General features: G+C 32.4%; 2 protein-coding genes across 2 annotated transcripts; both read left to right on the top strand.

Moving 5' to 3' along the window:
• Positions 1 to 11,418: 11,418 nt before the first annotated feature.
• On the top strand, positions 11,419 to 19,315 carry LOC134697621 (transcription intermediary factor 1-beta-like; the record flags this gene model as incomplete). The annotated part of the gene is made up of 3 exons (XM_063559905.1): positions 11,419 to 12,269; positions 17,684 to 17,749; positions 19,201 to 19,315. Coding segments are annotated over exons 1-3 (975 nt in total), but the record flags the coding sequence as incomplete, so codon positions are not given.
• LOC134696972 (heat shock 70 kDa protein 12A-like) lies at positions 19,278 to 22,494 on the top strand. The gene is made up of 4 exons (XM_063558940.1): positions 19,278 to 19,513; positions 19,796 to 20,023; positions 21,248 to 21,374; positions 21,769 to 22,494. The coding sequence occupies exons 1-4, from the start codon at positions 19,364 to 19,366 to the stop codon at positions 22,374 to 22,376; spliced, it is 1,113 nt and encodes a 370-aa protein (XP_063415010.1). The 5' UTR covers positions 19,278 to 19,363; the 3' UTR covers positions 22,377 to 22,494.
• Positions 22,495 to 25,846: the final 3,352 nt, after the last annotated feature.

The raw sequence follows: 25,846 nt of genomic DNA, 5'->3' as shown, positions 1-25,846 counted from the left end.
GATCTCGGGGGAACTTGAGACCATCTCTGGTTTTCATGAGGTTTGTGTCAGTTTTCTGTTTTGTAATTTGTATACTATTCGTTGCCAGTTTATTTTCGACTTAAGAGTTTGAAAGTCCTATATTTTGCCTATATTTTCACCTGTTGTATTGAAACGTGTTTTTTTAACATTCATATTACAATTTTCTGATTCACTAATACAGAAAGAATTGACATCAAATGATAAAATGTTTGAAAGTTAGGTTTGTGAATTATCTTTCAATTTGCCTGCCAACAAGGCCACCATGACCGAACATCGCCGTATATAATAATAACTGATTGCTTTTAACGTCCAGTGGCAAATTAAGTGCATATTTTGGTTTTGATAAAGACACAAACCATGTCGTTTCCACTAGACCGGTTTGCTGAGCTAAATATGTAAGGTGATTAAAGTTCAAAAAGTAGTGATGTTTTATTAGAATCTGTCATTAAATCTGTCCTCTTACCAGAAAAAGAAAAAAATCACAAAATTACTGAACTGCTAGGAAAATTCAAAACGAAAAGTCCCTTATCAAAAGGCAAATGAAAAGCTCAAACACATCAAGCGAATGGATAACAACTTTCATATTCCTGCCTTACATTTTCTTACGTAGAAAATGGTGGAATAAACCCGATTTTATAGCTAGCTAATTCTCTCGCTTGTATGACAGTCGCATACAATTCCTTTATATTGACAACGGTACGTGAACAAAACAAACACTAATAGGTAAAAGGGTATAAGTAGGGATACAACAGTAAAAATTGTGTTATAATCTTAATAACCATAAAAACAAAGAAATATGTAACAAAGAAACATAAAAGGGCATTTAGACAAAGCACATTAGCAAAAATGAATGGACACATTATTCTGACTCTAATTAATCAGCTCCTACTCCTTAATGTTGCATGCTTGGTGAATAAACAGCAAATGCCAATCTGAAGATAACAAGTAAGTTTCACTTTTTAGGATGTTGAACCCATAACTTCCTGCAGTCGATATGAGCACGCTACCACTTGATCACTGAGCTGTGAAATTATAGCTTAGTAGTGTACAGCAAAGAATTTATTAATCGACCTAAATTTCATGAAATGCAATAAAATCGAAATCTGTCGGATGCAAAAATGCTTAAAAAGTAAATGTGCCTTATTTAACAGTTGATGTAACAAATGCCTTAATGTATAAGAGAATTCAGATGCCCAGTTAAATCGTAATTAGTTGTCTGCATTCAATTAGTATATGTTCATGTCTGACAAATCTTGCTTTTATCCCAAGATAGTATTTTCCTATATCTTCACTAGTTTATACAGTTTGTCTGTATGTTAAGAATTGATGATCTGAACAAAATAGATTTTCATTCAAACATAACAATACTATTTATTTATTTATTTACAAGATTGATCGTTTATATAAATAAACAGTGTTAATTTCCATTCTTTAACCCAAGCGTGCATTTCAGATAAATAAATTGAATGAAAACTACGGTTCCTAATTTGTGCATTGGGATTAAAAATTCGATATGCATCGTTACTTATTTTTGTTTACAACTCTGTCTTGTATTGTTCTGGTCGTACTATTTCAAATATTCAATTTCATGACTGTATCATGTTTTTCAATAAGTTTACCTTAGTACTATCATATGGTTGGGTTAAAAATTAATGGTAAACCCTAGTTTTCAGTGTTTTAATGTCTAATCTTACCGTTTTAATTTATTGACATAACTGCACGACTCGATTCTCAGTTATATGTGGTAAGATAATCGTTGCAAAGAATCGTGCTCAAACTTTAGTGAAAGACGGGGTTAACTTTGCATTGTTGCGAGAGTTTTTATTTTTTGTTGAAGGCAATTGTAGTGACCTGCAATACAAGTACCATTCAATTGAGTTTAGTTATATGTCTTGTGTTTCTGTCTCTGGCCTAGGTTTTCTATATTTTGCATGTGTAGTGCATCATGACATAAGACATTGTAACGTGTACCATGATGAGCTTTCGTGCAAGACTGGTGTGTGTATTTTTTACATGGAACATTTGAATAGACTTTGACTTTTTGAATCCTGACCTACATGTATGCACGTTGGGTGTGTCATCATGTTGCAGTGAGTTCCTCGGTATATTACCTTGACTTCAAAATATAATCTTCAATTGTCATTGCTTCTGAATATGTGGCATGTAGATGTATTGTCATAAGATGATGAGTACCACGATGACCCTTTTCTCAAAATCCGCTTTGTGTTTTTTTGACACGGATCTTTTGACCAGACTATGACTTTTTGACTCTTGACCTTTGCATATTGGATGTGTCTCTTGGTATGATTACCTTGACGTCAAGTCAGGAGTCTCTGTTTTTTGTCAAGTCTTGTATGTTTTTAATTGTAAGTTCATTTTATGATTTGGAGTTTTTACTGGTACACATTTTGTCAAGGGCCATCTGAAGCCCGCCTCTGGGCGAGGGATTTTCTCGCTTTGTTAAAGATATTAAAAAGAAGATGTGGTATGATTGCCAATGAGACAACTATCCACAAAAGACCAAAATGACACAGACATTAACAACTATAGGTCACCGTACGGCCTTGATTAATGTGCAAATCCAATACCGCATAGTCAGCTATGAGGACCCATTAGTGGCCTTTGACTGTTTTCTGCTTTTTTGACATGATTATTGTCTCTTTTACACATTCCACATATCCATTCTCAACTTTTAAGAATGTTTGGTTCAGATGCAACTAAATCCTTTAATTTCCGTGAATATCAAGTAAGAACATTTACTGCTTCAGTAGCATCGTGTGCTGCCAGTTGTGATAGATAATGCAAAATGTTTCAATCATTTTACCTTAGATTTCATTTCATGGACATGAAGGTATGGATAGTCTACTTTTACATCATAAAAAATCACACAGAAGGTATACGCATATCAATAAACTGAACTCAATGCTAAGAACCTTTTAAGTACACTTAGACAGAGAGCTCAATCTAGTGAAACACTTTGTTAAGTTGGTCACATTTAACTTGACATATCACTGTCTGTTACCAAACTGCACCGAGATCCTGAAAAAAAATGTGTAAGTTGAGTCTATTTTAAGAAGAATTCAATGGAAGTAAATAAGCTGATTACTGAAATAAATGTAGAATATGTCTATTAACCACAGATGCCCCTGCTTGTGAAAAAAGTGAGTAAACTTCCACATATAGATGCAGGATTCGCGTAATTTTGACCGTTTTGTGACCATAAGCATTGTGAATAAGTTTCAAAAAATTTGGTTGAGGCAAATTAAATTTAAAGAACGGACAATATATTTAGCAGTTTTCCTATCTCAAGGCTCCTGGTTGACATTTGTATCATTGGTACTCGTACCACAACTTTTTACATCTAAAACTCATGAACAGTGACGCCATCGGGACCCAATATCGAACTTGAGAGATCTGAGTATACAGTATAGGGTAATGTGAATCGCGTATAAGGTTCCTAACATTTGATTGAGTCAGACTTATTTAAGAGAAAGGACACGAAAGAGTCAGCACTTCGTATGTTTTTAAGGGACATGATAACTCTTGAACGGTAAAAATGACACTTAAAAATTTCAAATTTGATTTTGTGTTGAGGTGGGGATCCCGCTTACATGTTCAACCTCGCCTTATTTGGTATGTATGTGCCTGTGGTAAGTCAGGAGCCTGTAATTCAATGAATTTCGTATTTATGTGTTACATACTTGTTTTTCGTTCATTTTTTGTACATAAATTCGTTTGTTTATTTTCTTGTTTGAATATTGTTTTACAATGTCATTTCAGTGCCTTTTATTGCTAACTATATGCAGTATTGACTTTGCTAATTGTTGAAAGCTGTTTATGACCTATAGTTGTTAGTGTTTGTGTCATCTGGTCTTTTGTGGAGAGTTCTCATTGGCACTCATGCCACATAAGGGCCGGCCGGGGGAGGGTTGGGATCCCGCTAACATGTTTAATCCCGCCTTATTTTATATGCCTGTGCCTATCTTCTTTTTCGTTTATTTTTTTGTACATAAATTAGACCGTTTGTTTTCTCGTTTGAATTAATTTACATTGTCATGTCGGTGCCTTTCGTAGCTGACTTTGCGGTATGAACCTTGCTCATTGTTGAAGACCGTGTGGTGACCTAGGCTACATTGTATAATTGTTAATTTCTGTGTCATTTAGTCTCTTGTGGAGAGTTCTCATTGGCACTCATGCACCAGCTTCTTTTATATATTGTGTATAAGTTTTGTAGTATTTGGTTGAGGCAAACTTAAGTTAGGAGAGCGGAACCCGTTTTTATGGGACGTTCCGGACAGACGGACTAGTGTAACTCTTTATGCCCCTAAAGCATGGCGCCAACACAGAAGTTCTGACTATTGTGCTGGTGATACACATCCCACTAGGCAGCACTGTCATTTACACATGTACACATAATTTTATTATACCAATATTTAATCTTAATTTTAATTTCTTTATTTTTGGCCGAATGACTATATGCATGCCCTTCACAATGACTGAATGAGTAACAAATTTGACAAATTTATTGTACATAATGATACATTTTATTATATTTTATAACTTTTTTTCCAACTAATTAAAGCTTACAAACTTATTGGTCATCACTTTCCTTTATATGTCTTTAAACATTCTCTTTTGAACAAATAGACTATTTTCTGCACAACCTGCCAGAAAATGAATTTGACAACAAACAAGTACTCAAACACGTGACAGAAAACACATCCGATCATCATCCAATACTTTTCCTAAGGGGGACCGCTCCAGTTATGCTTCAATGATTCCCTTTATAATCAACAAAATTTATCAAGTTCGACTGAATTTTATTTATTGGCTTTTTAATAATGTCAGATATGAAAGAAATACATGTGAAGTCAAGTCTTTTTGTTCAAAAGAGAATGTTGTATCCCTACTTATACCCTTTTACCTATTAGTGTTTGTTTTGTTCACATACCGTTGTCAATATAAAGGAATTGTATGCGACTGTCATACAAGCGAGAGAATTAGAATCAAATGATAATTTTCACAACAACTTTGATCAAGTAGGGACCAGGGACAAAATATTATTTGTTCAAGAAAATAAGGATAATGATTTTTCTTAATTTTAACTGTGCTGCGTATGAATATAATTTTTTATTTTCTCACAACAATACTAATTTCAGATAAAATCCTAATAGACACCCCTTTAAGAATAAATAGATAATAAGTCCTGAACCTTGTCATCTAATTGTGTCCATCTAAATATGAAACATTTTGTAAATTTATGCAACAATTAGCAGTCCTGTTATTATTTATTTTTTTAAATAAGCATAGAGATCAAAATGTCTATAAAGCAAACATATAAATGTATCAAAATACCTTTTAAATTGATATTGGGATATGTTTATTTTTGCTTTTGTAAATTTATGAAAAAGATAGTTAAAAATCAATAAAATTCTTTCTTTCTTCTTTGGAACAGGAAAACTTTGGAAAAAGCAATAAAAAACCTTTGACAAATTTCTTTAATCAAAATAACTATACAAATCGTAACAGTTTTCAACTATATTTATATCTTTGATAAAGGCAACAGTAAGATATTGGGAGAATGTATTGACCAAAAACAATAATGAGTTATGTATTCACTAAGTATGGTTGCCCCTTTTTATTATAAAGATGGAATTCAACCTCCCGCCGATCGTGTTAGTGCAGTTCTAGATATGCCATCGCAAACATCGGTTAATGATTTACGGCGAGCCTTTGGACTTTTTAACTGGTTTCGAAAGTTCATACAAAACTTTAGTGCGGAAGTTGACCCAATGACAAAGTTACTGAAAAAATCTGTAAAATTTAAATGGGGAATCGATCAGGAGCAGGCTTTTAAGAAAGTTAAAATATTACTAGCGAACTCACCAGTTCTTGCGTTTCCGAAGTACGACCTGCCGTTTTACCTTGCAGTTGACACATCGTGTAAAGTTAGTCCCCCAAACCTAAGTCAGGTATATCACATTACCCCCTATAGATTTTTGGGATATGATTGGTTATTGGACTAAACGTAGTGACTATATATATTTGGGATAGGGTGCCCTAAAAACAATTGTTAGTTAACATATTAGGTTTTTTTTGCGTTTTTTTTTAATTTTGACATATTGAGTCAATTTAGAACACCATATTGGATTAGTAAGGATTTTCTTCCCTTTCAAAACAAGCAAGAATTCTGAAAGGTTTAAACAGACGAAGAAACTGATAATGAACGATTGAAATACATTTACAAAACAAATTTAGAGATAATATTCACATTGTCATTGTTAGCATTTGATTTTGGTGAAGACAAATGGTAGTAGGTTCTTAAACATGTTGGAACGAAGTATTGAAGACTTAATCACTTTGTTAGCATATCTAGAACTGCATTAACACGATCGGCGGGAGGTTGAATTCCATCTTTTGATATCAGATGGCCAAGAAAAACGCAAGAACTTTGTGCGAATTAACATTTCTTCGGTCCGAGCCTTAATCCGGCAGTGGCAAGACGATTGAAAACTTCATTTAAATCACCAACATGATCCTCAAATATTTCAGAAACTATCAGTGTATCGTCCAAGTAACATAAACAAGATCGAAATGTCAAGCCCTCAAAACTTTGTCCATTAATAGCTGCATGGACGTTGGAGCGGAACTTAAACCCATTGTTAAACGGAGAAATTTATACGATCCAAAACAAGTGTTAAACGCAGTATATCGTTGACTTGCCATTGAAATAGGTAATTGGAAAAATCCAGAGCTCAAATCTATTGATGTAAGAAAAACTGGTTTTCTGTCAGAAAAAGATTCGGTTAAGTCTTGTAAATCTGGAATCGAATACCGGAAGTCTTGACATTGACTATTTAAGTATCTAAAGTCACAACAAAATCTGAACTGTGACAGGCTTGTAGATTTATTCATTGAAGTGTTTTTTTTATTGAGGTCTCGTTCGTTTAGATACAAGAACTATCGGACTAGTAATCGGTATATCTTCGGTTTCTTGAACCGGTGAAATAATGCCCTGTTTTATTAATTCATCCAAGTGATCACGTAGTACATTTTTCTTGTTCGTTGACAATCTATAAGGTTGCTGATGCTTTGGTTTACAGTCTGGTTTTAGGCAAATGTTATGTTTAACAAGTTCTGTATATCCAAACCTTGGATTTTCATTGGTAACAAACAAATGTTTATATTGAATTAAAAATTGTGATATTTGCCGCTGCTCATCGGTTGATAAATGTTTCGGCATTTCAAAGTTTGACAAAAACTTGGACTCAGTTTCGTCACCTGAAGTATGACTACTTTTATCTAATTGTACATTTTGAACAAAGTGTTTGTCTTTTTCATCTGCATTGATCAACATGTAATCTTCCGTGAACGGTTCAAAACTAGCAATATTGTCTCCACGTGAGATAAATATTTGGTCATTAGTAGGATTCAATAACTTGATCGGAACAGTTTTATGACTGATTTACAGTAACAACGGCTTTCGAAATGAGAAGTCCACTTTGCAACAAATGAGAACTATTCTGACACATTCCTGTTTGTCCCTGTAGAATACAGTTTGCCACGTTACCCCATATCAAAAGTTCAGAATTTGGATCTACCGTAACATGCTTTTGTAATTTTACTTTCGCTGTTTTATTTGAGACAGATAAACTACTAAAATCCAATACAATTTTCTTTGAAATTAAGTAACTCTTACCAAGAATCAATGGATGTGAAGATTGAGTTAGAATATATGAATGTATCCAATGCTTGCCCTGTGGCACTTGTATTTTGACGGTACATTTGCCAACCATATTAACGGACTGGTTATTCGCCAAAACTATTTTCTCTGATACTGAACATATCGAAGTTTTACTAGTGTCAGGCAAAGAATCATAAAAACTTTTAGAAATAATGTTTATTGAACTTCCAGAGTCTACAAGTGCAGCGACAGATATGTGATTGACCTTGACGGGCATATGAATAAATTGAGATTTGAAACTTGTTAAATTTTCATCAGTAAATTCGCAGTCTTCAGTATCAGTGGAATAATTAACATACTAGTAGTTTATTTCTTCACGTTGACGACTTTGAGGCGGACTCCTTTTTCTGGCACCTATGGATGAACGCCCGGGGGATGGTGCCCTATGACCCCCGGGTTCGACTGGTTTCCCGGATTACTATGATGGTAACACTGAAAAGCACCATGACCGAATTGCTGATAAAGTTGACACTGGGTAGTTGGACTTATTTCACCATGACCATTCCAGTTGCAATTTGCTCGATAATGACCAGGAGCCTGACAATTACAGCATGTTTTTGGTCGGTTATATCCTGCCTGACTTGAAAAGTTATTGTTGTAACGAGGGTTGTTTTAACGAGGTTTTTGATATTTTGGAGGCATTTATGGTTTGATATCTGCACTTTGTGATTTTAATTCTGATAATGCTTTTGTGAGCTCTTTAACTAGGTTTTGTAAATCTTGGACCGCATTTTTATCATTAGCAATCATTGGCTTAGCAGCTGCAACACAAACTTCATCATTATTCCTATACCCATAGGCTTCGCCCATTTTAGCTGCGGCTAACGCACTAACACTGTCTTTATGTGTACCAGCCCTAACAAAAAACGCAAGCTGTTCCGGTAAACCCTTGATAAACTGAGAGTGAATTTCATTGTCCTTCTTTTTCAAAATCTGAGCTTTCTCAACTATCTGTCCATAAAAATCTTCCAAAATTTGACCCCTACTTAATTTCATATTTTGAAAATTTTCGCTCTCAAGGAACACAGTCGGACTTTGCCAATCTAACTCAATATACTTTTCTTCAAAAATTGTAAGAAAATGTCTCCATGTACGTTTGCTTCCCGAATCTAGTGGATTAAACCATGTTTATGCAGGCCCTGTTAAATTAAGGTGGAAAGCGGCAATCATTCTCTGATCATCGATATGGTCAATTTTGTGAAGAGTTGAAATGAAGTAAAAATTCTTTCATAAACACCGCAGCATTTTCATGAGGATACCCCCCAAATTTGCGACAAGCAGCCCATTTTTCCATTATTGCATCTGAATCTCGAATGAAACTAACTGATTGATTTGCCAATGACACAGAAATATTGGGAGTGTTAATTTTAGGAACTAAAAAAGTAATTCGTTAAATTCGGCATCCTCATATTTGTAATTTCGTGGCAAATAAGTGTCATAAAAAAGAGCTAGATCGTCTTCAGAATCACTATCATATCGGTTTATGGGTGACGCTTCTTGTCATAAAAAATTCAAATGTAACGAGATAAATCTCACATACATAAATAAACAGTTTTATTCAAATATACAGCCATTTTCTGCCCTTATGTAACGTTGCGAGTCATACCACGTGTTTTGCACGTGATCTTCATTTTAATGTTTCATATGTTCATTTTGTAATATTAGGTACCAATTGTTCGATTTTAGGTTCCTCCACCATGTGATATACCTGACTTAGGTTTGGGGGACTAAAGACAAGTTTGTATCTATGTTAAATAAAATGAAGAGCTTTCAATTTATCATCCTTTTACTTTGTTTGGATTCAAACGCCAAAAAAGGCTGATACATGTAATCATCACAACAAACATGGTTAAGACAATACAACCTTTCCGGAAAGTACGGATTCAACATACAGATATATAACAGTAAGATAAATATCCATATTAATGACGTGGTATGAATATGAACACTGACATTAACGCTACACCGACTAGCTGAGCTACTGTATCACTAGCCAATCAACTAGGAGGTTATCAGTTCGAATCACGAACGGGATAGTTGCACTCGACTCAAATCTTATTTGACTAGTATTTTCAGTTCTGCTACAGGAGGCTTTTGGTTCTCCCCGGTCACTCAGGCTTCCGCCACCAATTTTAAAAAAACTAGCCACCATGAGATAGTACAATCGTTGAAAGTCCCGTTTAACACCAATCAATCAATCAATCAATCCTGCAGTCGAAGTATTCACCCTATACACAAGTTAGTTTTACCCTCTAGGTTATTAGGCCCATGACCTTCTGCAGGAGATGTGTGCACCTTTCAACAAAGTCACCGAGCGGTTGAATTATATCAAAAAGTAAATAAAAGTGTACCGAACTCAAAGGAAATTTCAAAACAGAATGTCGTAACCAAATGTCAAATGAAAGCTCAAACACATCAAACAAATTGATAGCAACTGATATTCCTGACTTGCTACAGACATTTTCTTCTGTACAAAATTGTGGATTTAATTGGGTTTTATAACTTGCTAAGACTGTCAATTGTTTGACAGTTGCATAAGATTCCATAATATTTACAATGATGCAAACGAACATAGATATGTTAAAACGTCCAAAATAGGATTGAAAAACAAAGAATTGACTACTTGACTTATATTTCATGAGTCACAGTAAATTAGGAAATCGGATGGATGCAAAAATGCTCAAAAAGTCCAAATCAATCAATCACTCCTATCAGACAAAATACTTGGAATTAACAATAAATTCATAAATTGTTTTTGTGATGATCTTATTTTTCCCGTGAAAAGGACGGAATAGGTTTCACAAAAGATAGAAAAATGTGTTTTGTGTCTGTGTGCAGCATTTCCTGAATTCACAAAAAATATTGTTGTCACTGGACAACAGCCTTGACTAATAAATACACTCAAACTATCATAGGCGGATCCAGGGGGGCCTTGGCCCCCCCCCCCCCCTTTCGTGGGAAAAAATTGGTTGATTATATAGGGAATCATTGAAGCATGACTGGAGCGCCCCCCCCCTTAGGAAAAGTTCTGGATCCGCCACTGACTATTCTGAGTTTACTGACGAGTCTTATGCAGATGAAACGCGCGTCTGATGTATTAAATTATAAATCTGGTACGTTTGATAACTGTTTACAGTAGTAATATTTATTCACTTTAGGGTCCAATTATAACAAAACAAATAATAAATACAGAACAACTCGCAGTTAGTTTAAGGTAGTATGGTAACACCTTATTTAAAATCATATTTCCAAGAAATTGGAGAGATCGAAAGTTCAGTTTCAAATATTATAAATATTATTGCAATTTGTACAATTAATTCTAATTTTAGATAAAATAAACATGTATCAAAATTAAAATAATTCATGTTTTTCAGTATCAAATTTATAATCATGTTAAAATACCAGCATAAGAGACTTCAATGAAAGATCGCCGTGACAACACTGGTAAACACCCCGGCCGCTTACTAGTACTGACCATGATCGATTCAACTTTGGGATTTGTTGTAACTAGTACAAATTAGTTTTAAAATATGGGTATCGTTATTTGACAACAAACGATCTCGTAACAGGTATATATTCTGTCTATTTAAATTTAACTGATAAACGTAACTTATTCAAAGTGGCATAGTTTAAATCACCTTTAAGATCGACGCCATGTTAGAAATAATTTGAAGATATTTACTTCCGGTATCAAGATCAATTGCAATCAAATGGAGCAAGTAGCTGTCAGTAAATGTGATATTTGTAAGGAAGACATTGCAAAGGTATTTTGCTATGAATGCCACCAATTTCTATGTCAATCATGTAAATCGTTTCATGAAAAATTTCCAGCAACGAAGCGCCATACAATCACAGATTCGCATAATATTGATCGCTCAACTCTGATACACAAACTGGTATGTGAACATCACAATATAGAATTTACTTATTATTGTCGGGACTGTGAATGTCTAATATGCAGTCAATGCGTCACGTCTGAACACACGGGTCATACGATAACCAATATAGCGGAAGTTGCTGGAAAAGCGCGTGAGGATGTAAAGAAACGTCTTAAACATATCAAAGATAACGTTAAGACTTTATCTGATTTAATCGAAGATTTCAAAACAACGAAGCAAGCAGACATTGAAACTGGTACCGATAACTTTATCAAAGAAGTAAATAAAGTATCTCAAGATTTGATTAGAATAATCGAATCAATTGCCAAAATTAACGTAACAAATGCCTCAGACTTTCTGGTCTTTGAGAAACAACAATTGTTATACAATGTGGCAAAGTTAGAAAAATCACACAGTGAATATAGTTCGATACAGGAAAGATACGAGCAGATTTTGAGAGATAAACATGATGTTACATTCTTTCTTAACCACAAATCTCTAGCGAAAGAATTTGAATTGCTAGATGATATTTATCATCCTGAAGAACCAAAGGAGGTGGAGCCTTTAAAAACAGATGTATTTTTAGATTCAGTAAATGAACGCATCGAAAGCAAATATGATTTAAGGTGAGATGTTAATTTAAAGAAAATTTATCACATAGAGTGGGGCGCCCATATTCGCCGTGGACACAATTTCGATATTTTTATATGATTTGGACTCCGAGGTGTAAAAACTCCAAAGGATGGCTGAAATGGAAGACATATACTGGTAAATGATATTATATAACAAATATGATTATTTTTTTAAACTGAGACAAAATTGCGGCACCTACTGAAAAGGACCGAAAAACGGAGAACGATTTTCGGCCAATTTCCTAAAAAAAAAAACACGAATTCAAAGAAGTATTTCTAAGTAATTCTTTGACTGAATGCCCTAAATTTCAGTTCTTAACACCTTTGAAATGTCTGCTATTCATCTAGAATGAAATTGATTTGATCAATGTTGTTTAAAGCTGCGGTTATTTGGTTTTAAATAAATGTGTAAAAACGGCGAATATGTGTCCCCCATTGACAAAAAATCAGGAAATTTCAAACACCTTTTAACCTAACTTTTCAGATGATTATATTCAAACAAACACGTTTTCAAGCTTAAGAATATTTTGCATTTGAGGTTATCTTCATATAGAAATATCAGTATACTTCAAAAAACATTAAGACTTGTACATAAACTGTAGAAAACATGAAAAGATGTGGCGAAAATGAGCACCCCACTCTATTAGGTCAAAATTTAACCTCTGGACAGTTTGCATGTTGTCCGTATATTTTCAATGACCTTAAAGAGTATTATAGCTTTCTCTTTCATTGCTATGTAACCCTTTGAATGAAACAATTCTAAATTGGAATTACAATTTTAATGTTCATGAACATGATGTAAAATGAAAATGTACAGTTTACTTCTTACTTGGTTTATGAATGGATAGTGAATGATTAATATACATCTTTATACTTGTCTAAATGAAGAAATAAATATTAGAGTTATAGAAAAGATAACTTGAATGAGCCAAGAGGGCTAGAGAAATAATACTTTAATAAGAATAAGAAAAATCTCTGTGCAATGATATTAGACATGGTTCTATTTTTAACCTGCACAATTTGTGCTTTTTTGAAAAGTTGAAAATGATAGTAAAAAACTAAATCTTCAGAGATTTCAACTGTGAAAATAAAGTAGTTTTTGGAGACCGAATCCAATGCATTATACTAGTTTAATGATACGGTATTACGTATCATGTACATCGTTCATTTGCATATATTATTGGTTGCCACATCTTATAAATTGCGGGGTCCCGGGGCTAGGCATATTTTGAGATATCAAATATGTCCACGCCTCTGTAAACATGGTGAAGCTTTCAAAGAAGGTACAACTATTGTATCAATGAAAACATACGTATCTTGATGTTGATTGAATACAATAAATTTACGTGATATTAGCAATCTTTATGTTTACATAATGACATGGATTTCATAAAGCAAATATTCGTTATGTAAGGGGCGTACGGCTTTTCCCTTGAAACAATATTCTGTTCCCCTATTTGATGACACAAATATTCTGGTCGAGCAGTTTTCCCCATATTTTAAAATGTTTAAATTTTGATAGAAAGCGTCGAAAAACTATTAAAAAAAACTGACTCAGAAAAAACCAATAACCCCTCCCCACCCCATTAAAGTTAAATGTTTGTTCCCTAAACAATATTCATTTGAGCACAGCCATATGTAAAAAAGTAGAAAAATGTGGTAAATTGCAATGAGACAACTTTGCAAGCTTATCATAAACTATTGTAATAAAATATATGAACATAGTGGTATAAACTATTTTTAGAGTGTAAAAAAATCTTAACACTACACTTTCACACTATCTTATTAAACCAAAGTTTATCTATTTAATCAAATGGTCGTTTGGTAAAGCTGAATGCAAATGTACATTTGTTGCAACTCATTTAAAGCCTTCTTCTCTAACGAGAAAGGTAAATATGCTAGATATACTTACTGGAGGTGAGATGAGATGATTGAAGCTGTTAAGTTTCTCATTGATACTATTTATGTACGTTTCGTCAAAAAAGTTTATCGACAGGTTGTAGGTATCTCCATGGACACTAATTGTGCCCCTTTAATAGCAGACTTTTTTTTTAACTGTTTCAAAAATTTAAATAAATCAAATTTAAACAATAATAACTGTCCTTTCCTGGATAAAGATATTTCGGTTTTAAACGGGAAACTCCACACTAAAATTTATGACAAAAGGGACACTTTTTCGTTCCCTATTGTTAATTTTCCTTTTTTAGATGGTGATGTTCCTTTGGCACCATCTTACGGTGTTTATATTTCACAGTTCGTTTGCTATGCCCATGTCTACTGTAATGTTTTAGATTTTAACGAACGCAATCTATGTATTACTGGTAAATTATTAAACCAAGAATATCGTTACCATAAATTACATAAAACATTTACTAAATTTTCCCATAGATATAAAGATTTGATTTTGGAGTTTGGTTGTACCTATAGAAAACTTATTTCAAACGGGATAGCACATCCTTATTTTTACGGAAATGTGAACCGTGACCTGAAATTTAGAAATGATCCTTGTAAACTTATCGCTCCTTTAAATAAACTTATTCTGAAAGGTTACCAATTCAACACTGTAATAAGATCATTGAATATTGTTTTTATTGTTAAATGTATAACTATTGATTTTGTTATCAGTAAATTAAAAGCAAACTAAATATTACGAGTATGTTATATACATATAATTACATTAGATGTATTTTTCATTATTTATAATACGTTATTCTGATTGGCTAACTGCACAGCACTTGTTATTCCGTAAGCAATTGCATTGCACAATAAAACTTATCATTCATGATAACACGAGGTTCCGCAATATAGTGCACAGGTGAATTAAATAAGAAATTGATAAAAATCGTGTTTTCATTATCCTAGCTAAAAAATGTAATTATAAGTATTGAATGCTTCTTTTTGTATCTTTATAGGGTTGTAAAAGCGTTGACCGTGCGCACATTTTCAGAATGAAGCGCTTACGCGCTTCATACAAAATGTACTTCGGTCAACGCTTTTACACCCCAACAAATTTGAATAAAGACGCATTCAATTCTTAAATACACATTCACGGATCTACAATCTGTCGATACCTGCAACTTGGCATTGCACAAGATCATTTTTTCTCTTGACTGTTTATGGCGTCTTTGGTAGTAATACACCGTTAGAAGTTTAGTTTCACATTATGGCCCCTGTGAATTTTTTAAATATGAAAGTTTTTGTACAATAAAATTGATTTTTAGATAATTGAAGAATAATATAGCATTCTTAGTGGGTTTATATGAACATTTATATTGTTTTTACATGTTTTATTGGCCATTTATATGATTGACAGTCCATATTTTCCTATCCGTATCGTCTATAGGTCCATAAATTATTGTAGTGTTTATCAACAAAGATTTTGCGCTCGATCTTTTCAATTAAATTTTATGGAAAAACGAGCAGAAATGCATATGATTTTTTTGGACCACTTGATAGATAAAACCTATGGATTCAGGAAAGGTATCACTGTAAATGATTGAAATTTTCCTTTAGACCAAATTTGGGATACTTTTGTGACATGTTCACCCCCCTTTTTTGCTATATTTTGTATCTAAGAAATGCAGATTGTTGCCATGGTTACACCCAAAAGGGATTATATTTCACCCTTATGACCATTATAAATCAAATCTATGGAAGATTCTCTTTCTATAAGTATATACATGCATAACACACATATAAAGCCTTCTTTGTTAGAAAGGAGGGGAAAGAGGGTGTTTAAAAATTATGAGTGTCAATTTTAAAGTTTTTTCTTACTGTGTATTGCTACCTTTACTCTAAATCCATTGGATGTTGGATGTGTACGGATTGATAATTTAGTTTAAGATGCATGATTTTATTTATTAGTTGATAGTGGATTTGAACTAGCTCTTAGATAATTGCGAATACTCTCAGATCTGTTCCAAGTGTCTTTTTAATGTCTGGATGTACAAGTACCCGGCCACGCCCACTTGTATTTTTGTCCATCTGATGAGTTAAGCCTTTTTCAACTGATTTTTATAGTTCTTTCTTATGTTGTACTGTTATACCACTGTCCCAGGTTGGGGGGGGGGGATCCCGCTAACATGTTAAACCCCGCCACATTATCAATGTATGTGCCTGTCCCAAGTCCGGAGCCTGTATACAGTGGTTGTCGTTTGTTTTTGTGTTACATATTTGTTTTTCGTTCAATTTTTTATATTAATAAGGCCGTTAGTTTTCTCGTTTGAAATGTTTTACATTGTCTTATCGGGGCCTTTTATAGCTGACTATGCGGTATGTGTTTTGCTCATTGTTGAAGGCCGTACGGTGACCTATAGTTGTGAATTTCTGTGTCATTTTGGTCTCTTGTGGACAGTTGTCTCATTGGCAATCATACCACATCTTCTTTTTTATATTTACCCATGAGTTCAAATGGAAAAGATTAAATTGATTATAGGTCTCTGTACGGCATTCAACAATGTGAAAATGAGAAAACCCTTCCATTTATAGTCAGCTATAAAACGCTTTAACAAAATGTTAAACAATCAAAACGAGAAAACTGATGACCTAACTACAATAATACAATGTACGAACAAAAACTTATGACAGATGGGATCACCATGAACCACTCAATTACAAACCCTTGGCTTTCGACATGACCATGCAGAATGTCGATTGGTTAAATATGTTTGTTAACGTTGAACCCTTCCCTAATTTATATTTTAGTGTATACACATTTTTCTTTTATAATCTTTAAAGCTTATATATAACAATGTATTTTCTGTATGGTTTATTATATATTCAATTCAATTCGAAATTTATTGTTCTATTGAAATAGTACAGGGGCGGATTATCTTTGTGTTTGTTATGGGTTTAGTTTTTAATTATTATTATTTTTTTTTTGGGGGGGGGGGGGTGAGGGGGAGCGGTGGAACTGCCCCCAGCCATTTCTTAGTAGAACATTGGTTTTATCTTGCATTTAACTTATGTATTACTGCTGTCCATTAGTTTTCTTCTCCATGATTTTAAACTCAAGGTTTAGCCAAAGTAATATTTGCAAATCATTAAATCGTCTTTACTGTAAAAAGTAAATGAAGCATAACATTTTATAGGGAACCATTATATTGTTATTGTACCCTGTTAACCGTTCAAAAGATATTTTAACACAGAATGCAATGCTTTTTTAAATAATTTATGAGGGATTGAATTTATACTTATTTTACCACGGGTTGGCCCTTCTTGCTAAATATTTGACCACGAGCGAAACAGAGTAAAAGGGTCGAACTTAAGCTTTAATTCAACTTTTTTAATTCGTTTTTTTTTTATTTATAACCTACGCGAAGGCATTGACCCCTTTTAAAGTCAATTTAATATTCTAAAAACGATTTTTTACGGATCATAGTACTTTAACAATATTTTTGTTTTTACAGTTATCGAAGAAAAACAGAAAGGAAAGAGAAACGGGTGGCTTCTACTCAAAAGAACTCAGGAAAAAGGTCTCATTGTTCCTTTGTAATCGGTTTAACACACATTTTAAACTTTGATATCAAGATTTGAGAATGGGCGACCAATAATATACACCACATAACTTATGTCTTTTTCCAGATCTGACAATACTTTGGTTTTTAAAATCAACTCTTCAACGTCATTATTTAAAAAAATAATTGAATTGAAAATTGTTTGGATTGTAAAAGCGTTGACTGAAGATCATTTTTTATAAATCGCCCAACATAAAAAATGTGAATGCGATCAACGTTTTACCTTTTACAACCTTATAACATTATTAAAAGAAGCATTTCTTTCATATAATTTTCCAACAACCTTAGAATTAAGGTATTATAATATATCAAACTTTTCGGCTGTTTTCCGAAGCATTATTTTACCATTTTCATTAATAGTAACTCCTGCATTCATAGCTGAGGTTTTAAACGGAAATGAAATATGATATTGGTGTGTCTCGTGACTATTTTCATTCAAATACAAATTAAGTTATGTTCATCAAGTATACAGAACCTTAGATTTTCGAACATTGTAGCCTCGATGGCCACTAAAAATACATTAACTGTTAAACATCGCATCTTACGCCTCCTAATTGTTACAACAACCGTGAAAGACATTCATGAGTAGTCAAAAAAGATAAAATCTCCCCTCGTCGGTGTTACAGTTTAAAAAAGTCATTAGTATGAATCATATTCAAAACCTGTATATAAAGGACATTACAGATTCAACTTTCAGCTTCATATCTAAGATACACCTTAAACCGACAACGAGAACAAGCTGAGAAATTAACTATCAATAAAGGCAACAGTAGTATACTGCTGTTCAAAACTCATAAACCCATGGACAAAAAATAAAATTGGGGTAACAAACTAAAACTGAGGGATACGCATTAAATACATGTATATAAGAGAAGAACAACGACACAACATTAAAATGTAACACACACAGAAACGGACTAAGCATTAGACAAAATCCTATGAGAATAACAAATATAACATAATATCCTTTTGGATATGACAGAATAAATCGAAAGAAATTTTAAAGATAATGTGTTTCAATCGTGAAATTTCCATTTGATGAAGCATAATTCTAACCAAAGCTGCTTTTTGGGTAAGTACATATATCTCAAGGAATATAGAAGTTTATTGCTTGCATGGGATATCAATATTTATGCTTGATAGGAGATTACTGCTTGTAAATAAACTGCTATATAAATTGATTTGTGAAAAGTCACTTAAATGGTAGTATTACAGATGTCAATAGATATGTTACATTTGTCAAAGCCCTATTTCATTCCATTTTTCATAGTTCATAATGTCCTTATCATAAAAACCAATAGAATTGAACTGATTCCCCGTCCGATCAAGTTTACAATGGATTGAAAAATTCCTTGTTATCACTGAAAATACGAAAACATTACATATATATAAATATGTATATATTCCAGACAAACAGTTAACCTATGTCCAGTTGATGAGGAGAGCATTCATAGTAAAATGGTCTCTGTAGCCATAGAGATAGGAAATGAAGAATCAGAATATGCATTGTCATTAGTTAATAGTTTTAACGACGACCCCTGTGGTATATCATTTCCTAATTTAAGGCAAGCAATGCCTAATTCCATTCTTCTAGATTCGCATAAAAAGGCTATAGCCTTCGGCTATGAGGCTGAGAATCAATACTATGACCTAGTTCGAGAGGAAAACCACCATGATTGTTATTTCTTTAGACAGTTTACAAAGGATATTCATAAGTTACAGGTGAGATTACTGAAATGAATTACCAAACAATAATAGTTGTAATAAAACGACTATATACATTTGTAGTAGTAAGTCAGGTTTCTTATTAATTAAATTAAGCGTACTGTTGATGTCTATTTGGAAAGATCTTACTAGAATAAAATATTTATGTAACGTATGGTTTTAAGAAAAGAGCTAAACTGGAATAATTTATGATATGTATAAATTTTTTAAATAAATGCACACATACTTTCTAAAACATATGATATTACTTAGATGAGTGAAGTGTATTTCTATTTATAGGATGGAGCTACTACCCTTCACACCATAAATGTTAAAACATTTGACCAGAAGAAAGAGATATCAGCACATTCTCTCTTTGGCATGCTTATTAACTTTCATGTTGATGATGCGTTGAGCAAATTAATTATACTCGAAGTGCTTACTCCAGAAGATTTTAATTGGGTTTTGACTATACCCACATATTGGAACAATAGTGTTAGGAAGGCTTTAATCCAAGTTGCAAGAAAGGTATGGTTGGTCAACAGACATATTATCAAGTTAGCAAGTCGTCAGTTGTCAATTAATTCACCCTTTTTATTTCATCTTACTAATCTTTTGATTTAAATTCTTATGTTTTTTATGTGTGGTCTTATTAAAATTGATAAATATTCTCATCGAAAACTCCATCTGAAATTAGCAAGTTTGTTATCTTTCGTCGTTTGTATGGGTTTATCTGTTCATAAATTCTTCAGATATACTGGAATTGCTGTTTTAACTGTGATATAGCAAGGACCATTTTTTCGTTTTGCTTGAAACTAACATTTTGAGTTATATTATATGTACGGCAAAAATATACTATTCAATTTGAAAATTTGACATTTTGTTATTGGAATCAAAATTATGCCAAAATGTTATTTGATTATGTGATATTGTATTTAATTCATTTGATAATATTACTTAAATACCTATGCATGCCGATAATAAATCCATCTTATGCAGTAATGCTGTATTTTGATTGCATGAGAGACAGAGCATTTTTCGCCAATTTCTATAAGTTAATATTTTCTTTTCTCCATCGGGGTATTTGTCAATAGGGATTTCCATGCGCCCAGGTATTTGCTGTTTGTGGTGAAAAGTAAATTTACAAAAAAGACACATATCGTTTACGATATCTACAAGAAACAAGGACAGTCATTCATATTTTTCTCTAGATATTCTGAAAATTTTATTGTTATAATATTCCTACTACAAAAAATATTCTCTTTTACAAATAAGAATAATTATCCTTAATCAGTTGTATTCAACAATGAAATTAACTCCACCAATTTGCTAAAAAATGGATTGTGTGCTATTTATCTAAAACAGTTTATGAAAATTTAAATATTCAACGAACGTATGTGTATATTTTTTTTTTACCTATAATGATCTATTTTAGTGTGTATCTACTAGAGTATGGTTGAATGATGTATGTAAATTCTTAAATGTTTGTGTAAATCATGCCAATTGTCAACGAAAGGTGAAAGATAAAAAGAGATAGTTAAACTCATAAGTTGTAAATGAAAAGACAATGCCATAGCAAAAACAAAACTACAATTAAATAACCGAAAACAGTAAACAAAAAAACAAAACGGAAACATGAAAAAATAAGGAATGGGCAACACGAAAAAAAAACGTTTATGTAAAATTCATTACTTAAATGGTTGTAGTTAATAATCAAATGGAACAAATTTTGATGCTTTAGATTTTTTTCAGAATACAATTGTAGCTTCTTATCCTGAAGCTGTATCCTTATATTGGAAGTTTTGGTCAATGAAAAATAAATTAGACAAGATTGATTTGTTTCGACCAGAAATGAAGTACATTGTTGTATATGGTAGTGGTAAGATAAATAAGATAGTCATTGACAGTCCGTGTATTTATCATTCTTTGCTCTACACTGTTCCGTTATGAGTTATATCAACCAACATGAGCAAAACAAAAGATTTGTTAAGGAATGTAAAAATCTGAATAATTTAATGAAAGGGAAAGATATACACAAAAAAAGATTCTATAAGACGACACAAACATAATGTAATGGAAGCAGAAGATATACACATTTAATTCTACTTTTTCTTGTTCTGTATATTTATTGACATTGTAATGCAGTTCTACCGAAATTTGTACTGTAATTTCAATTATTCCAACTGGATTCATTCTAACCCTGCAACATTGTTCCATTAATTAGAAACACGTTCATAAATTTTGGTGAACATAACCGAGTTTCTTCTTTTCAGGCGATACAATAGACCTTGCATGTTTAGAGGTAGAAGAAGATAAATCATTGACACAGTTGAATACTATGGTTACAAACGTGGAAGTCTGGAAAAAGTTTTTGGTAGGCATTGTTGGAAAACATGTATACTCCGACTTCTGTTCACAATACCCTAATGAAGAAGATTATATGTTAAGAGATTTTAAAAGAAAATCTAGATCGTTTACCGATGCTCAAATAGTCACGTTAATAGTTCCTGTAGAACTTAGAGAATTATATGAAAAATATTCAGGTGGAGACTTCAATGATCCTTCCAATAAAATAGTGTGGCGTGGGGATAAAATGCGAATAAAAAGAGATTTATTTATATCTCTTTTTGATGAAGTTATAGCCTTTGTTGTAAACGCGGTTAGAGAAATGGTGAACGACCCTGATGTTATGGATATATCACATATAGTTTGTACAGGAAGATTAATGCAGCTACAGATGATTGTCTGTAGACTTCGCGAAACATTTCACAATATAGATATAATAGATCTCCCAGAACCCAACATATCTGCATTGAAAGGTGCTGTGATATTAGGGCACTATCCGATAGTAAGTTGTAAACGAAATTTTTACCGTTTATAATTGCGAATATCAAAAACAACAAACATACATGAAAAAAAAACATGTATATAAGTTACTGAAAATATTCAGTTGAAACATTAAAGTGTGATATAGTCAACTTTTAGTTTTTATCTTCATAATTTGGCAATGCAGCAGTAAATGAATAAATAAATCATAGAATTTTAAACTTCGTGTTCTGTCCTTGACTGGTTTTTTTTACCTGTATTTATAGAATTTTGTGTTATGTTTCGAAATTTTCGGTTTGATAGTTCTATAACTGATGTGACCTTCCAACTAGAGTGCCAATGATGATTCCCATGTTGACAAACCACCCGCCCAGTGTACAAAACTAATAACATGGTAACTTTGTTGAGTTTTGAAGTATTGTTTTACAAGTACTACTGTATCTTTTTTACAGATCATTTGGGGTTTTTGTCGAGCCTTCGACTTTAGTCGAAAAAGCGAGACTAAGCGATCCTACATTCCGTCGTCGTCGGTGTCGTCGGCGGCGTCAACAAATATTCACTCTGTGGTTAAAGTTTTTGAAAACTAAATAACTTTCTTAAACTATACTGGATATCTACCAAACTTTGACAGAAGCTTGTTTATGATCATAAGATAGTATCCAGAAGTAAATTTTGTAAAAATAAAATTCCATTTTTTCCGTATTTTATTATAAATGGACTTAGTTTTTTCTGCGGGGAAACAAAACATTCACTCTGTGGTTTAAGTTTTTAGAATTTTAATAACTTTCTCCAACTATCCTGGGTTTGTACCAAACTTGGACAGAAGCTTGTTTATGATCATAAGTTAGTATCCAGAAGTAAATTTTGTAAAAATAAAATTCCATTTGTTCCGTATTTTATTATAAATGGACTTAGTTTTTTCTGCGGGGAAACAAAACATTCACTCTGTGGTATAAGTTTTTAGAATTTTAATAACTTTCTCCAACTATCCTGGGTTTGTACCAAACTTGGACAGAAGCTTGTTTATGATCATGAGACAATAACCAGAAGTAAATTTTGTAAAAATAAAATTCCATTTTTTCCATATTTTACTTATAAATGGACTTTGTTTTTTCTGCGGGGGAACATTACATTCACTCTGTGGTTAAAGTTTTTAGAATTTTAATAACTTTCTTAAACTATCCTGGGTTTGTACCAAACTTGGACAGAAGCTTGTTTATGATCATGAGACAATAACCAGAAGTAAATTTTATAAAAATAAAATTCCATTTTTTCCGTATTTTACTTATAAATGGACTTTGTTTTTTTCTGCGGGGGAACATTACATTCACTCTGTGGTTAAAGTTTTTAGAATTTTTATAACTTTCTTAAACTATCCTGGGTTTGTACCAAACTTAGACAGATCATAAGATAGTATCCAGAAGTATATTTTGTAAATAAATAAATCCATTTTTTCCATATTTTACTTTTAAATGGACTTTAGTTTTTCTGCGGGGAACCATTACATTCACTCTGTGATTAAAGTTTTTTTTTAATTTTAATAACTTTCTTAAACTATCCTGAGTTTGTACCAAACTTGAATAGAAGCTTATTTATGATCATAAGATTGTATCCAGAAGTAAAGTTTGTAAAAAGATTACTCCGTTTTTTCTGTAATTTACTTTTAAATGGACTTAGATTTTCTTACAATCATAAAATAGTAACAAGGGGAATATTTTTATTGATTTTTTTCCTCGTTGTTGTTGAGCCTGCGATTTACAGCAAAAATAGGCGAGACACTGGGTTCCGTGGAACCCTTACAAATTTTTTTTCTCATTTCTTTTTTTTTTTTTAATTTGGTAAGCCTTATTATTCTGAAATAGAATTCAAATGAAATGACAAAAACAAACAATTTACATGGGAAATTCCTTTATAAAATGGCAAAATCACAAGCCCAAACACATTGAACGAATCGAAAATAGCTGTCATATTCCAGACTAAGTACAGACATTTCCTTATATTGAAAATGATCAGAATAAAAAGTGAATTAACAAACATACCGATTTCCAAGGAACGTCACAAAGGAAAGTCCTTTATCAAATGGTGAAATCAAAAGCCCAAAAGCATTAGACGAATCGACATAACTGTCATATTCCTGACTTAGTACAGGCATTTCTATGGCAGTCACATATAATTCAATTATATTGACAGCAATTTGTGATAAACACAAACAGACGTAATAGGTACAACCGTCAAAAGTTGGGGGTATAGCAGTTAACATGGTGTTATGATGTTAATCACAAGAAATAACAACAATGTCAACAAAGAAAATCGAAAGGATATATAGACATTCTACAGACAAAGCATATACGCATATACAAAAGACATTAAGTTGTTAATTTCTGTGTCATACCACATCTTCTTTCATTAGAATACAAAAATGACATAGACATTACACAATGATGGGTGCACACAGCTATATTTGCATAAGTACTATTTCTGTACTAAAAATATTTACTTTTTTATATTTAGTACTTTTTCTTTACTTCTTAAAATTATTGTAATATTTAGGTACTTGTAATTTACAGTACTTGATTTGTACTAAATATTTTGGTATAGAAATAATACAATATTCCATGTTTGAAAATCATAATTTTAAGAGATTTGAAATAGAATAACTTTCAAAATGCGAAAAATGTAATGGTAGTAATAAAAAATCTGTAGTACCTAAATTTCAAGTACAAATCAAGTATGTAAAAACAGGTACCTAAATAATACAATAATTTTTAAGTAACAAAATAGTACTGAATATTATAAGTAAATTTCCAGCACAACAGATTTTGAGTAGAGAAATAGTACCTATGCAAAAGTAGCTGTGTATATATATACTGAGCCATGTCAAACGGATATTAACAAAATGGACTAAACAGTAGAGGTGAAAAATATACAAAGGAAAAAAAAAGAGCACAATAACACAAAATTGTGATAATAAATAACACCAATTCCTAGATTATTTACTTCCATATAGAATTAGAAGATGTTTTATAATTGACAAGGAGACAATTATCCACTAAAATTCAGATGAGATGTACTATCATGTATTTTTAACAAAGCTGATACGCAAATTTATCAATATAGTCCAGGTATCTTATGATGAATGTTATGAGAAAAAAAAACGGGACGTTCTGCTGTTTACTATGCCTGGGATAAGAAAATCCTTAGTATTTCAAATATTTCATACTTTTGAAAAAAGTAGTAATGACCATATAATTGATTTCCATGTCAACACCTGCTGTTGATACCCTCATAAAAATGACCATATAATTGATATATAAACGGCCCCAAAATTCTTAGTGATAAAAGTTATCAAAGGTACCAGGATTATAATTTAAACATATTCAATCATGCAAACCAACGGTATAATCTATATTATAAAAAAACGAGAAACACCTACAACCCACACCAACAAACGACAACCACTGAATGAAAGGCTTCTGAATAGGTTCATATAACCGGATTTGTTTGACTAAGACTGAGCAACACGAA

The sequence above is a fragment of the Mytilus trossulus genome, chromosome 14 (assembly GCF_036588685.1).
Source record: "Mytilus trossulus isolate FHL-02 chromosome 14, PNRI_Mtr1.1.1.hap1, whole genome shotgun sequence".
In the NCBI taxonomy this organism is placed as follows: domain Eukaryota; kingdom Metazoa; phylum Mollusca; class Bivalvia; order Mytilida; family Mytilidae; genus Mytilus; species Mytilus trossulus.
Note: the sequence above shows the minus strand (reverse complement) of the source record. Positions and strands in the feature narration are given on the sequence as shown.

Coding starts and splice junctions, on each gene's coding strand:
- LOC134696972 (XM_063558940.1), top strand. CDS start 19,364: ATGCCTAATTCCATTCTTCTAGATTCGCATAAAAAGGCTATAGCCTTC. Junction 19,514..19,795: donor AGGATATTCATAAGTTACAG/GTGAGATTACTG, acceptor TTCTATTTATAG/GATGGAGCTACTACCCTTCA. Junction 20,024..21,247: donor TAATCCAAGTTGCAAGAAAG/GTATGGTTGGTC, acceptor GATTTTTTTCAG/AATACAATTGTAGCTTCTTA.